This window comes from Folsomia candida, unplaced genomic scaffold (assembly GCF_002217175.1).
Source record: "Folsomia candida strain VU population unplaced genomic scaffold, ASM221717v1 Fcan01_Sc034, whole genome shotgun sequence".
NCBI lineage: Eukaryota > Metazoa > Arthropoda > Collembola > Entomobryomorpha > Isotomidae > Folsomia > Folsomia candida.
In genome coordinates this window covers 724089-740257 of record NW_019091226.1, presented here as the reverse complement: position 1 = coordinate 740257, position 16169 = coordinate 724089, and the positions used below count along the sequence as shown (strand labels likewise).

Here is a 16169-nt window from a genome sequence, read left to right as displayed (position 1 = left end):
TGATTTGTCAATATACTCGCTAGAGCGCGCATTCCCATTCATTCCCGGACGTTCTTTAATTACGCAGAAATAGTCCCTCCACGTGTGACTATTTTTCGGTCCAGTTGTTTAGGGTGTACATAAGTGCATGCGGAAAAGTTAAAGACAGATTGGTTTTAGATCAGGTTCAGTAGTTATGTAAATACTTATACATATATGCACAGAGTGAATTTTGTAAAAATCCCGTCCTGTAGAACCAAAGATGGTTATGTAAATATCCATTTTTAATAGACCAGGTATAATAAATATCGACTAGTTGAACTGGCACAAACCGGAATATTTATATAATTATTTGTGTCAATAATGAATCATGTGAACTTTTAGTGAATTGCGTACATACACACTAATTTAAAGGGTATATGTTTACTACATAGTCCAACCACCACGAAGGTAATTAGAACATTCAAATCTATGCACAGATGTACATATATTTATTCTTAACTTACATATGTATGTGCATATGTACCATGTATCATGTACATACAATGATAATGAAAATATTTAATTACAAACATGCATAGTCATAATACATAATAATGTACTCTACGAGAACAATTTATACTCCAATGAATCATACTGTTAATTTCTTACTTGTAAACATATGTACATAGGTAGATGTGTATTTTGATCTATGCAGTGCCAAATTTCGATAAAAATGCGAAGCATATTTTTGAGATGTATACATATGTACATATGTAAATATCCTCTCTGCTTGCTAAAAAATGTGCCAATTAGGGTATTTTAATAGAACATTCTCAAATCAGGGCGACGACCTTGACCTGGGTAAAACATTTAAAAATTGAGGGGCAATAAAATTATTTATGTCACAAGTTTCGGGAGATTTGGTAAATGAACATTTTAAATTAGAGTGACGCCGTAATAAATTATTTAATTTTCATTTAACCGTTCATTTGCACAATTTAAGAATTTGAATGAGCTATTAATGTATTTCATTATTAAACATGTTAAAAGATCAACACAATATGTACGTCGTAGAAAATAAAATCTTCATACATTATGATTTAAAAAGTGGAATTATTAGTCATTTACATATGTATTTACACATGTATGAATGTATATATGTACATATCAAACTACAAGTATTACAAATCTTTTGATCGAATGCGACACAGGGGGAAAATTGATTACTAAAAATCATTTACGATCGATAAGGAAATTCCCAGGAAGATGTGGCCTCAAATCTGCCATAAATACTTCAACTTTTAATTAACTCTGAATTTTTCTTGAGACAAATATGTACATATTTATTTACGTACGTCCATTGTCAATACATACATTTCGTGACTAGATATATTTATTTACATACTCGTATCTACATATGTATATCATATCAATTATTTAAATACATCTGATCATCCAGTAGTAGAGGAAACAATGAATTTATATTGCAAATTTATTTATCCATGGTGTATTTTCGCTGAGGATCAGGTACCCAAACCGAACCAGACATGCAAGAAATTTCCACGAATAAATTGCAGTTTTTTATATTTACATGCGCAAGCAAATACACATATGCATTTACATTAATCAACGTATTGACGACTGACAGAGTGATTAATGTAATAGGGAAGTAGTTCCAAACCAGGAAAGTTTCTTGAAATTAACAAAAATCACTTACTTAGGCTAAAATGAGAAAGTTTGTCCTCCAGTTTTTTACCTGGTTTCTTCTGCGAATTGTTAATCAGGATTTTTGCATCTACAGATAAATTACTTATTAAAACCATGAACTAATTACGAATAATTAAGCCATGATAAAGTCATATTCACACGTCTTCGACCTTTGAGACTGGAATCAGTCACGTACACCTAACGTCCTTTGTCAGCCTCCTCAGCCGGCGCATCTATGCATGTATTTATTGACATATATAACTATGAAAAAAAGTAGTCTCCTTACGTAAAATGTTGTCAGACTGTTACGTAAATGCATGTCTGGTCTTCGCTTGGTAAAAAGTTGACGTTGACATCGCTCGTATTTATTTATTTATGATGGAAGAGGAAAGCGAGTTGATTTTATTGTATGGTCTGGATGGAAATACCCTGAATGGAAAAAGTGGACCACTCAATTTGTAAAATATTTGTAATTTATCTTTTGATTATCGGCATACATAACTTTAATGCGGGTAAGTAAATAGAGACATCTTTATAAAAATCATACTCAGTTAAATAAAAACGTACCTACCTATAAAAATCATATGTACATAAATATTTTGATAAGTTAAATAATTTTCGTCTTCACATGGAGACTACATAAAACTACATACCTAAATTTATATACATACATACAATCAGTAAAATCCTAGCGGAATCTAGTTTATACTAGTTCCCTTTATTGGGAGGGATGCCTCATTTAACGAAAGTTTCCTTTATGTATATGTACATACGTACGTACATAATGACCGTAAATAGAGCAGGTGGAGGATAAGAAACCCTTGACCTACAATCCCATACTCTAAGAAAACTGGTGTCGAATTATCTGGAATAATTAATTATTGGAGTATAGTTCTGTATGTACATATGAATGTGCCAATACCGGTATAATAACGAACAGTACCGTTTAGTAATGTCACGGCAACGAAAAATTATAACCGATTCGGTTGGAAATCATTACAAAGTTAAAACAAGGACGGATTAAATATGTGACTCCACCTGATTTTTTTTGGTAGTAAACCTTCATTTGATTACATTAAATATGAACATATTAGTCTCGTAAAATTTGTTGGTCGGCCAGTGATTTATGTCAGCAAATAGTTCCTCAATAAAAGTTATCGTGACATGATGAGACGTATTTTAATCATTATTTAGTTTTATATGTATGTAGGTACATATATAATTACACGGGTTAGATTATATGTACGAGTGTGTAAAAACTGTGAAAAAGGTACTTAATTTGTAACAAACAAGTCACTATGCCAGTCCAAAATCAATTATTTGTGCAGTGTTTCCTTTAGCAAGTGAACTGTTTTGTGCATCATTTCCTAAAGCAATTAGTCTCTCTATGCATGCATGTGTACTGTACTCTCTGTACCACGGTGAGGGGATGGGGTATGGAAAGTAATACATTTTTTCCAGTATTATTCATGCATGCAACTGCAACAGGATAGGTATTTGTAGTTTGTAGATAAGATAGTGTTGTCGATTTATGTATCTGTGGAGGAAATATTTATAAATAAATACATATTAATTATACATACATATGTGCATGAATGCAATTTCATTGCATTCATATATACCTGCATACATTCGGACATATGTATGTATGTATGTACCTATGTATGTGCATACATACTTACACTCAAAACAAAACGGTGTCAATATATGACTTAACCGCCTTGGTTACAATTGTGATTCCGAGAAGTAATGAATTTTTTTCCGTCCGGTCATAACATTATAACTACCGGTATCAAAATCATCATAACTCGGATTCAACATTGTAACCAAGGCGGTTAAGTCATATATTGACACCGGCGGTGTTGATTCGACAAATTTTTATTTTGAGTGTACATATATACGTATTTGTATGTATGCATATATGAATCGTACAAAAAGTATGTACACCATTACATACATACAAAAGGCGTTAGGACATGGTTTTGACGAATTCATACCTTAATTGCGGGATGGTTTTTAGTCGTAGAGATTTCTAACTTTTTTTATTTGAAAGCCCATGTCTCAAACTATAGGTAAGCATATCTGGCATATGAGGCAAGGTCAAATTTGGAGAGGTGTCCTTTTTTAGTTTTCCAAACCAGTGTTCTTAAAAAATGGCGTTGAACAAAAGATTTGTTTATTAGGTCCTGATGCAAAATTCGTCTTTGCGACTATTATCAAGGGACTTAGCATGTTTTTCACTATATAAAACCACTTTTATCTCATGCTTATCTTTTAAGTCCCTTTTGTAGTCTAGCTTCATACTTGTCCTAATGGAATACTCTCGTGAACGCAACTCCTCGACTTTTAAGGCCCCCACATTTTACGACTTTGATGCTAAAAATCCCTAACGTGGTTTTTATCCAAGGTACATATAGTATATTGCACTGTAAGTACTTTTGACACAATTTTGATAAGTGGTTAAACCCCACGGACTGAGTTTTCATCAGACCTTATAAATTTTTTGGAAAAGTTCCCGTCGTTTTCGATGTCGAACTTCAGAAATAATCTAACTAACCAAAACGCAATAATTTTATTATTTTGTTACTTGTACCTTGTAGATAAAATAGTTCTGCAGTAGGGGACACAAAAAGATTAGTAAAATTTATTTTCGAAAAAAATTGACCATTAATTTTCCAAATAAGTTCACGAGTTTTTAGGATTCCGCGACAGCTGATTAGCTAGGGTCGTTCTCCAGAACTGTTTACACAAAATCTTCACTGTTTAATTTAATATTATTTGGGACACTTAGAGCTTTGCCCTCAATCTTCATTTGACCGAGTGGGTCCGCTTTCAAGGTCAGCAGGTCAATTTTCCTGTGCACGGTCCGATTTATCAATTTTCATGAAAAAGTATCAGCGACGATGGAGGCCCAACGTTATGTAATTGATGTAGATTCTTTTATTATTACATGCAATGATTATCTAGGGTTGTAATATTAACAATCATTCACCTCTGACCTCATAGGTTATCATGCTATATGAGAAATTCAGTTTGGAAAGTGTTTTTTTGGCTCCTTCCAACTCTGGGGGCACTGGAGGGGGCATTTATAAAGCTATCGGCCTAAAATTTTAAATATATCTTTTTGAGAGTATTATCTTGCAACTGACCAAAAATCAGTTCCAAATTCAACTCCCCGCCAGAGATATTCACCCGCAAATTCGTCAAAACATGTCCTAACGCCTTTTGTACATACATCTTACTCGGTACACTCTTAGGATTAGAAAACTGATATTAAATCGTTACTTACCGGACTACATAAATATATATGTATACATATATATTTAAGTGGTGATACAAATGCGTATACGCATTGTACATCCAAAATATCCATACGTCCAAAATATTAAAGCGACCGTTTGTAATTGACTTGATTCGGAAACTTTATGTTTATGCGGAACAAATATTTGCCACACATGTGAAAGATGACATAACATTTTATGACCCAAATAAGGACGGGAACAAGTATTCGTATGTAAATATGCACATGAATAATGTTTACTGTACAGAAAACCAAGAAAAAAGCATCCAACGCACAGCGTCTATAAGCAACCGTATCCTAAAGTATAAATATCCGCGTATTTATTTACAACTGGACAACTTATTCATTTGCATTGTGATAAACAAATGCACAAGGACGCTTGTACGTACACTCTTAAAAACTGGTATTACTTATGTACAGCATTGCTGACCGGGCTACATATAAATACGTTGCCTCAACCAGCACTGGTAATAAAGGGCATTACCGTTCAGTAATTTTGTGGTATTAAAAAATCCACCGCTCAAAATCAAACTGATACCAACCCGGTATTAACTTATTACCAAATCAATAATAATAATAATGAGGATTTATTTGTTCGCATCAAGTCAAACCATTACATTTTAAAAATAAGATCAAACCCTATGAAGTGGGAAATCCTTGACCAATACCAGTACGAAGGATGCACATATGTATGTGACTCGATCAGATTTTAACGGTGTACATATGTATGTAGATATGTACAATGCATACATAAATTAGTCTTTGCTCCATTATTCGTGCTAAAACCCATCTTATGCGACGCCAAAGAGGAATTAGGTATATGTACTGAAATCAAGTAAAAGTTAATGTAGGTATGCAAGTAAAAATGTCTCGGATAATTTGTGAATTATACAAGAATCAAGTACATTTATACATAAGTCCTCCTGTACATAAATTTGGATTTTTGGTTCAAAAATCAAAAGTCCAAAAATCAGACATGGGTTTAACAGAGAATTCATGGAAAACCCTTAACCATGCTAATCTCAGGGAAAAATTTATATATGTACATACATACAAATATTTGCATATTTGCATGCACCTTCTGAAAAGTGGGTTAGCCTGAGTTTGCAAATGAGGTAGGTCCATTGGTAGGTCTGAACGTAAATATGCATACGATAGTATAAATACAGAAGTAATTTCTTCATTATTCTTACTCATACTTTCCCACGTGACGACATATCTGAATTTTCCCTCCTGCTTAAAATTCTGTAAAGGTTGCCAAATAATTTTCATCGTTAATTTGGAAATTTCCTTAGTGAAGAATTATGTACGTAAGCTCATAACAGTTTTCATGACAAATGACTAAATTCTATTAAAATTAGAAACTATGGTTTCGAAAGACGACTAAATTTGACCGATTTAGACTCTGACTCGATAGTTTAGAAAACTTGTCTCATTGACCACGTTAAAATTATCAGTCTAACAAAAGTCTTTTATTTTTGACAATCTCACAATTTGACAATTATCCAAAACGGGAGCGAGTTTTCTAGTCTATCATTTTTTACATATTTATAACGCAATAGATATGTCTGACCAATTACTTTACAATTAAACTTATCCATGTGTACATACATACTTATGTAATTACGCTATGTATAATTTGACATGGTTCATTAAATTAACTGAAGGGTATTAAATTTATTTCAGAATTTGTATACAATTTCAGTATGGCGCACGCTTCGAAAGGGGAGCCAATCTCAATCTTAAAGATTGCCGAAGATAAAGTCACGATTGACGTGAACGCGATAAAATCCATCTTTGAGAAGATTGGCAACTGTTATTTCGCCATTTATTCGATCAACGGGCCCAAACGGACGGGGAAGAGTTACATGTTGTCAAATTTCATTCGATACCTGAACCAACAGAGTACTTCGAAGCACCATGGGAACGACTGGGTTTTGAATTCTGGAAACATACACACTTTTCCCTGGAGAGGTGAGTCTCAGCCTTATGTAGTAATTAACTTAGGATTAGTGACAAACTTGCGCGAAGTGTGCACAAACGTACATATACAGAAACGAAATATAGCAAAAGGATGAAACCAGCAATTCTCCCCAAAAATATGTGATCACACCCCCTAACCTCTATTAGCCCGGAAAATTGATAGAATCCTCCCCCCGGGGTCATATGCATGATGCCACAAACCGATCTAGATTATCTCGATTCGTTCTCCCGTAATTCTGATGACGCACAGACAGACGGACGGGCTAAGTCTTCGCCTAATAGGGTTTCACACCATAACAAATTTATTTATTTGCGTGTGTAAGTGTATACACTTCTTAGGTACGTGGTATGTAAAAATGTATACATAAATACTGACTAAAAATAACTACACGGTGATGATTTGTTACAAATTTGCTTCGAGTGCGCGTAAATAAATACATACATATTTACGTATTCGATTACTATACTACACATGTATTACATGAACAGATTTCTTAGAACTTAAGTATTCATTCGTAACGAATTATGTTCCAATAATTTATGCGCATACATACTTATTCATTCATACATACATACATACATACTGCACATACATACTTATGAACATATTCCTTGCTTAAGTTTCCTTTAAATATGTACATTTAGAACAAGGTTTTGCTTTTTATGAATTTTACCAGACTAAAGAAAACCTGTAGAATGATTCATATCCTCCCAAATTTTTAGGTGGAGATGACCGTCAAACGATCGGAATTGACGTGTGGTCCGAACCATTTTGGACGACACAGAACGGACGTCGAGTTGCCATCATTTTGATGGATACGCAAGGTTCCTTCGACGATAAGACGACCCTCCAGCAGAACGCAATCATCTTCGCGATCTCGACCCTCCTCTCGTCCGTCCTCATCTTCAACATTATGCGCGACGTGGGTGAAGATGTCCTCCAGTTCTTCCAATTCTTCTCCAGCTTTGCGACCCTGACCATACCGGAAGTCGAGGGTGCGACGGGGGACCGGGGGGCCGGTGCCTTCCAAAAGCTGATCTTCCTCATCCGAGACTTTCAATTCGTACAGGACTACGAGTTCGGGTATTATGACGACAAGCACGTCCCCCAGGGGCAGGAAGTCCGGGGGAAGAATTATAAGAAGGAAAAGCTGGATTCAAAATCGAACCAACCCACGGAAGTGAGATTCACGCATGACCAGGTGGTCAAAAGTTATCAGGTATTTTAAAAAATATTGGAATTAGATAAGGAACTAAATTTACATGGGGTCATTCATATCGAACGTCGCACCACAAGTCGGATGACAGCATACATATTTTCATCATATTGCGACGAATCAACCCAATTAGGAACATTATTTATAATTTCTCGTAATCTTGCATATTTCAGGTGATAAACCTCACATATTCTAAAATTACTAGACATAAATCACAAAAAAACAAATCCCACATTTAAAATTGTATTTAACCTGGAAACGTCGTGTCAAATTTGGTGAACCTTATGCTGAAATGATAAATAATTTTCAACCGATATGAGATTTCTAGATTCGAAATTTTGAGGATTTTTCGAGATGTCGATTGACATGAGTATTTTTGATAAGCGCATATGTAGATACATACGTACTTGTGTACATTATTACATGTATGTACTTACATTTTTGTTATGATTTATTATTCATTGTAGTATAAGTTATATTCGCAGAGATGTATGTGTACATATTCTATTGAGAAAAAAGCTAAACGACCAGCGCCAGTTTTTGTTATGTACATACATAGGTACATATAAAAATGTAGTACATACATACAGATCTGTATTTGCACACGTAGATATGCAAATTAGTACTTATGTATCTGTCTGCATGGATTCGCTAAACATTTCGAAAAAAAATTATTTTTTCAACATTCCCTATATATTTATGTACACAATTCCAGGACGTCGGCGTCTACCTAATGCCCGAGCCGGACAAGGGCCTAAAACAACGCGACAAAGTGGACAATCTAGACCCCGAATTTTCCCAACACATCGGCTTATTCGTCCCCCTCATGCTCTCCCCGGGTCATCTCGTCACCAAAAAAATGGGTGGCGTCGAGGTCACTGGGTCCGAAATGATTAAATACGTCACCTCCTGGGCCACCCTGTTTGAAGGAGACGATCTCCCCGAAATCAAGAGCGTCTACCATTCCGCCGCCGAGAGCCAGTTCATCATCGCGAAACATTTGGCGCTTACTTTTTACGCGACTGAAATGCAAACATTTATGCGCAAAAATTCCGACGGGGTGGGCGACTCGTTACTCTCCATGACACACGCAAACCTCGTCACCGAGTCGTTTGCCATTTACAAAAGCAAATCCAAACTTGGCGGGGCAAATTCGGACGCCAAATTTAAGGAAGAGTTCACCACCGAGTCGGTCCGTCTATTTGACACTTTCCGCTCTATTAATCACGCCAACTTGACGGCCTCCAAGACTCGGGAGGAGCTGAAGGAGACGCAGGCGCGGTTCGAGAGGGACATGCGCGCGCAGGAGAGGAGGACGCGGGAACGGGAAGAAGCCCAGGCTAAGCAGAGGGCCAAGATGGAGGCCGACATTGCGGCGGGAATGAAGAAGAATGAGGATTTGCGGGATGTTTTGGAAGAACAGAAAAAGGAGCGGGAACGAGAACGGGAGGAGGCGAAGAAAAAGGAGGCTGAATTTGAAAAGAGGTTGGCCAGCGTAGCGACGAACCAGCAGCCGTCCTTTGTGGATATGTTGCCAGGAATACTTGGAGGATTGGCGAGCGTGCTTATTCCTGGGTTAGGGGCAATGGCGAGACGGCGATAGGAATGTTTTGTGGTGTTGGGGATAAGTGTCAGCTCATTTGCATACATAAATCTTACGATGCCCATTTTCTCGGAAATATGGGGTTTTCGTGTTGAATATGTCAATCGCGAAGGTGGCAAGACATGCAAATGAGGTGGCTAGCACAAAAGATTGAACTACGTATGTACATATACTATATATCCACGAAGGTTTTAACTTTGACCGAAGTTAAGAAATCTGAGAGACTATATGTACACCCTGTCAGTCTCAAATTCCCCGGTCGCATAATTAAAATCTTTCCGACAATGAGGTGGTTATTGCCAATTTTGACCGGATTAAATAATTGTTCATGCTCAGAAATAAGAAATAAGCCGACCCGTATTTTTCATTTTCCAAAATGTTTGTGGCCGATTAAAAAAATCAGGATTTTTTAAGACGCTATAACTTTTTGAATTCTAGCCATATTTCCAAATGAAACACAATTTTCATCACAATTACTTTGCTGAAATTATAAAAACCCATTTGTAAAAATAAAAAAATGATGTATTCATACTATTTATAAAAATCCAAAAAATTGTGCTTAATTTGTGAAATCTCGTTAAAATTCGAAAAGTTACAGCGTTTTAAAAAATCCTGATTTTGGTTGAATTTTTTTTAAATATTCTGCCATGGGCGAAAACATCCGCATTCTGGAAAACGCAGAAATACGGTCCGCTTATTTCTGAGCGTGAGCAATTTAAGTCAAAATTGGCGATAGCCATCTTAAACGATCTCATGGTGAGTCTGACAGTGGCGTCGTTTTTCGGAATTATACATTTATGAAAAAGTTTAAGCCTGCGTGGAAAGAGAGTATGTTCGGAGCTTCAAAATTCCCCAGTGGATGACACCAATGGTATTGTACAAAGATTATCTTATTTATTTGAATTTTATTCTTACTTTATGGGATTTGCATTGAATATTTAGTGCTCTTCGATACATGCAAATACGATCCGTCTTCTATCTATGCATACATAAATATATAATACATTACTTGACATGATCAAAAGTGAAGTAATTTTTTGTATTTTTTACATTCTGTATGACAATACAATATTAATTAATTAATGTCAATTAGATCAAGCTCTAATAAAAATTACTTAGATTAGTGTTTGTGAAAATTAATTGTATGTAAAGAGTTATGTACATCAATTGGCAACATTCAATAATTTAAATGAATGTTTAAATACGTACCATTTAAGGATTTATGTGTGTATGTAGCTCTATACGTATTTTGTTAGTATTTATTTACATTGTTTAACACAAAAAATAACATTTTATTGTTTAATTATATTCAGTAAGTATTTATATATATGTATCGCAACAAATTTAATTACCTAAACTGTTATTAATTACTTTACCGGTGAAGTAATACTCTACCGGATATTTTAATTTATATTTATATTTGCTATACAAATTCAACAAGTACACACGTATGTATACTTATGTATGTATCAAGCCGAATATGCAAATATGTACAAATGTATGAATGAGTGTATAGATAAACGTGTCTTAGGATTTAATAATTGTTAATTCGTAATCTAACTTTTTGACATAAAATGGAATAAATTTTGCAATAAAGACTTTCCAGTCGAAAATGATTATTCCATTGCAAATCACACTTGTGCATAATTAATGTCATTTTACGCAATTGCTACCATTATTTACCAATGTACAATGCTGGAAACATCTTCCAAACGATATGTTGCCACTGGCAAATCATATCATAAATATTCCAGTCGCTTATTTAATTGGGTTTGCACTTAATCAATTAAGTAGATTGACGTACGTATGTACATGTACATATGCATATTTGCATATTTTACTGATTGAGGGATTACTTAATTAGATAGCTTTCTACCAAAATAATCATGGATTTGGTCCAAAACAGCAATAAAAAAAGCATTTGCCTAAATTGTTTTCTGGATAAATTGTTACACAGATCTCACTCTAGACCAGATACATACATACATACAAGTCTTTAAATATTTGAACAATTGGACACCAAATTGGCCCGAATGTATTTAAAATATTACCTCTTGTCTGCATTCCTGACGATATCAATCTTCTCCAGGTGCAAAGGTCAAGATGATGATGACGACAATGGTGAGTTAATAAGCCTTTATACAAAAAACTTGATCATTTTATAAAATTTAAAAAAAATAAAAAATACAATTTTTTTAGTCTATTTTGTATTACCAATTATGTATCAATACTGAGACAATTCACGCAGTCCTTGGTAATATTGTAAAATCCGTAAATTCCCTAAACTTTCAAACTACTACAAAATTTTTCAGATACATACATATTTCTGACGAGAATTAGCCTAAAATTTTTTTGTAAATTTATGTACATGGTAAAAGCTTGCAAAATTATTTTACAAAACTTCCCGATTTTACGAGTTATGTAGCAAGGACTGCGTGAATTGCGCACTATTTGGTAATAAGCCAAGAGTATAATTCATCCATGCATAGCTTTATTACCGCATTATTTACTTATTTCGATTTTTTAATCTTACATTCTGAGCTGAATTTTTAAAGATATTTTTTCCTGGCAGCCGTCACGACCAGACCACTCGTGACTTTGCCGACCCTGGCGACCACGGAGGACCCCGTGCAAACAGCCCTCATACTGAACCGACTCGGTGAAGCGGTCGAACTAGTGGATGGCTTTATCACGGGGATATTTTGCATTCCATTTGTCGCCATTGGAATACAAAATTGTGGAAACCGTGGTGGTGGGAATATGCAAACGATAAGCGATACTATGCAGCCACAGGGAAATTTAAATATTTCGAAAACTTGAATATTCAAATGGTGATTGTTAATTTTATGAGAATATATAAGTAAATAAATAAGTGAAAATAAATGGGCACTCGAGATTGGCTTACGAGTCTGGATTGATTAGCTTGCAAATGTTTTGTGGTAAATGCTTCCATTTATCCTATAGTAATTGACTTGTAAATTTGTAACATTATTTCTGGAACCTGTTGAATCGATGGGAAAATTTTGGATCGCTTTGAAATGTGCGAATTATTTACTAATTTTCGAATATATTATGAGAACCTTGTTTCTGCATTGTAATTTTTTATTAGCATTACCATATCATTAATTCATATACAGCAATGCCCGTCATAATTCTGCCGGAAGAGTCATATGCGTACCGCTATCAGTAATAACTAGATTATTACAATTTACAACCAGTTTCTTAAAAGTGTGATACAATACATAAATACATACATATGTACTCACTAATGATCGGAAATAATTAATTATTAGTCATTAACGATTAATACGTACTTATTATTATTACATGATTAGTATTAATTAATTATAGGCAGTTCCAAATACTCCATCATTATTTCAGAAAATATGTATGTGCATGTCTTAACTTTGGCTAACAGTAACTAAATGAAGATTTCTATCTTAATTTTAATTGGATACAAAAATGTCGCCCTAAATTATTTCCCAATTGTGAGCAATGCTCTAAAAGTGCCTTTAACTATGCCCCGAAAGAACTTTAGTATGGTGTTCCGCCTAATGGCAAAAATCCCTTCTGCTCCAAAATCCAGGGGACGACAGGACCTGCGCACCCGTGGAATCAGCTTTTTGTCCAGAGCACTCTCGGTTTTATGTTTTTCCAAGATTTCGGTATTTTCTTCAGTTGGAGTCAATCCTTCCCCCAACCTCTAACGCGATTCCCCACATAATTTGCAAAGTTAGTGTCCACGTGGTCATGATCAACTGTTATTGAAGACAAACTTATTCTTTAAATCGGACTTCATTGCTTACTTCTCCCTGTATTAAGCATAGGGTGAAAAATGAAAAGAGTGAAAAATTCTTTCATTCACAATCATTCATCTAAAACAACGGAATCCTTCAATCACTTTCATTCACATGACACGAAATTCATTTTTGATTCACTATCATTCATTATCATAATCAGTCAAATGAGTGAAAGTGAACAGGTGTTATTGGGGTAGAGTGACACGAAAAATTAAAACTTGCAATACGTCATCCAAACGAGCCTTATATAATTTATCAAAAAATTCTGCACATTTTTGATATATTTACCATCGTATGAACGTCCAGCCTGTCCCATTCCTTGATAATGACGAAATTGCAGTACAGACAAAATTGCCCACACATTCCGTGCATGTAAAAAAGGATGAATCCAATTATATTCATTACTTCCTTGTGGAGCAATTGGACGCAGTTATACTCGTGATGAACGTTTCCAAAGTCGAACAGTAATTTGTCTCGGTTTTCAATTTGTGGGCCAAATTGTAACTCCGAACCGACAATTGAGCAGATTGGAACTATTTACATAAATAAATAAATATGAAACAATCAATCGCAAAAGCTATAAATTAAGGGTCTGGGAAAAAATTTACTTTTCCAAAATTAATTTCACGTTAGAAACAATAATTGCTAGGGACCCAAGATTATTATCAATCTATGTGGGGACAACCACGATTAATTGGCATCGTTTCTAGGGAACGCTTGAATTTGGTTTGGTCACTGTGCCCTCAAGTTTTTGAAAAAAAGTTGTTTTCTTTTGTTTCATGGATACACAATATGCAACTCATGCCATCAATTTTGTGATTCTAAGCCAATCACTTTAAGAGACCATTTATCTCCATTGGACAAGATGACACGTTATTAAAAAATATATATACATACCTAAAATATTTATAACGATAAAATTGACAAATTAAACGTTACATACTTATTTGAGAAACTTGTCCTCTTGTGTATTACTGAATTTTATTATCAAAGTTGACGTGGTTATTAAGGAATTTCTCCCAGGCCCTTAAATACTATACGCTTAAAAATCCAGTATTGAAATAGCACCAAGCGGTATTCATGTATGTGTTACTACCAAAATGGTATTGGTAATACCGTGTAGTAATATCTCGCTATTAAAGTTTACCATATCGGTAGCAAATTGTTGAGGTACAATATAACTACCAAACGGTGGAAAGTTTAGTACCAAGAAGTCAATTCCTGTGTGGTATGATTATATCAGATTTCTAACAATGTACTAAATCGAGAGCAAACTTACGATATGCATATGTAATTTTAATACCAAGTGGTAGCAAATTAATACCGAGATATTTATAGACGCCTGACTATACCAGATTTTTAACAGCATATTTAAGTATGTACATACAAAAACTTACACACAAACATTGCCGACAAACTGCCAAACGCAAGTACCAAGAACCAAATTGTGACGGCAGTGCCGAAGAAAAAGAAAAGATCTGCCAATAAGGCGACATTGTACGCCAGGTATCCGACCATCGTCTCCGTCATAGTTTTTGGCAGTATCGTATGTGCAAAAATGGGTGTGTCTGGAGCCAAAATGAAGAATCCGAAACTTGTCCAAGGTCCGCAAGAGGTGAAGAAAATGCAAACAGAGAGAACCAGATCGATGGCTCGGGAGTAAAAGGACTCTTCAGGAATGTATTTCTGCATCCAATTTCCTTCGGCAAGAAAAATATATTGGTACATATATGATAATATTTTCATGTCTATATTAGTACAATTAATAGTTTGGTATTCAGTTCCTGCATGCCAAAATAACCACTTTCCACCCGTTACTTCTTGAAAATGGTTACTTGCCCCCGAAACTAAATATATATTTTCGTGGGTTCCAGTTGCCGCGGAAGCTATGAGAGCATTAACATTGTAGGACATGGGAGGAAGGGATTTATAACATGAGAGGATGATGGGGATATCGCATAACAGTTATGTTCCCATGTTCCCGTGCACCCTTCCGCGACCACTGGTGAATACGCCCACTATTGAGTACTTATTTAATTGTTCAAATGATCACGCACCTTGAAATTGCACCGAATATTTTAGCACTCTATTCATCCCGGTATTGATCTCCTCTTGCTTAAAGTAGACTAACCACAGGGGAAACGAAGCCATGACGGTGGTAAACCCAAAAGCAAAGCAGATGTGGAACGACGGGTGATGACTACCACCCGGGTATTCCGTGTAGATTTGGTGTGTCCGCCAACAATTATTTATCATTTGCAGAGTCACCGAGAGGCAACCGTATAGCTGCAATTTTCTCAATTTTTGCGTGCCCACAAATTTCTGGGTGGAAGGGTCAAACTTCATCCCGAGGGGACCCAATAAAGAGAAAAGTTTGCCGGAAATGTAAATCAATTTGTAAAATAGTTTCGTATACATGGTAAGTAAATATGTGAATAAAAAATTCAAGCTTATGAGAAAATGTTCTGCCTTAGGGGGAATATTGGTGCGGACTGTGGCGAAGTTTAAAAAAAAAGTAGCTGGGTAAAGCTTTGGAAGGTAATATTCATGATAATTTGTAGTAATTTGTGATTCCCGTTATTATTGGCCTCGTACCA

General features: G+C 35.2%; 2 protein-coding genes and 1 long non-coding RNA gene across 5 annotated transcripts; 2 read left to right on the top strand and 1 right to left on the bottom strand.

Annotated features, from left to right (window-relative positions):
• Positions 1-1066: 1066 nt before the first annotated feature.
• LOC118439324 lies at positions 1067-3194 on the bottom strand. Of its 2 annotated transcripts, XR_004837353.1 has the most exons (4): positions 1955-3194; positions 1839-1901; positions 1718-1756; positions 1067-1653 (listed from the first exon to the last, which is right to left on the bottom strand). It is a non-coding gene; the product is annotated as an uncharacterized LOC118439324 (long non-coding RNA). The 2 variants fall into 2 exon arrangements; XR_004837352.1 differs by having other exon boundaries at positions 1839-3194.
• A 2939-nt stretch (positions 3195-6133) lies between these two features.
• LOC110860831 (atlastin) lies at positions 6134-11391 on the top strand. Of its 2 annotated transcripts, none has more exons than XM_022109946.2 (4): positions 6134-6275; positions 6656-6943; positions 7676-8172; positions 8885-11391. In XM_022109946.2, the coding sequence occupies exons 2-4, from the start codon at positions 6676-6678 to the stop codon at positions 9770-9772; spliced, it is 1653 nt and encodes a 550-aa protein (XP_021965638.1). In that variant the 5' UTR covers positions 6134-6275; positions 6656-6675; the 3' UTR covers positions 9773-11391. The 2 variants fall into 2 exon arrangements, with proteins under 2 accessions (XP_021965638.1, XP_021965639.1); XM_022109947.2 differs by having other exon boundaries at positions 6150-6275; positions 6675-6943.
• A 327-nt stretch (positions 11392-11718) lies between these two features.
• Positions 11719-12856, top strand: LOC110860827. Its single transcript, XM_022109941.2, has 2 exons — positions 11719-11893; positions 12345-12856. Exons 1-2 carry the CDS (start codon positions 11806-11808, stop codon positions 12590-12592), a joined length of 336 nt encoding a protein of 111 aa, XP_021965633.1. The 5' UTR covers positions 11719-11805; the 3' UTR covers positions 12593-12856.
• The last annotated feature ends 3313 nt before the right edge of the window (positions 12857-16169 follow it).

Excerpts from the sequence above, each read along its gene's own strand:
- LOC110860831 (XM_022109946.2), top strand. The coding sequence starts at position 6,676 with ATGGCGCACGCTTCGAAAGGGGAGCCAATCTCAATCTTAAAGATTGCC. Across the intron at positions 6,944-7,675 it reads ACACACTTTTCCCTGGAGAG|GTGGAGATGACCGTCAAACG; the intron begins GTGAGTCTCAGC and ends CCAAATTTTTAG. Across the intron at positions 8,173-8,884 it reads AGGTGGTCAAAAGTTATCAG|GACGTCGGCGTCTACCTAAT; the intron begins GTATTTTAAAAA and ends ACACAATTCCAG.
- LOC110860827 (XM_022109941.2), top strand. The coding sequence starts at position 11,806 with ATGTATTTAAAATATTACCTCTTGTCTGCATTCCTGACGATATCAATC. Across the intron at positions 11,894-12,344 it reads AGATGATGATGACGACAATG|CCGTCACGACCAGACCACTC; the intron begins GTGAGTTAATAA and ends TTTTCCTGGCAG.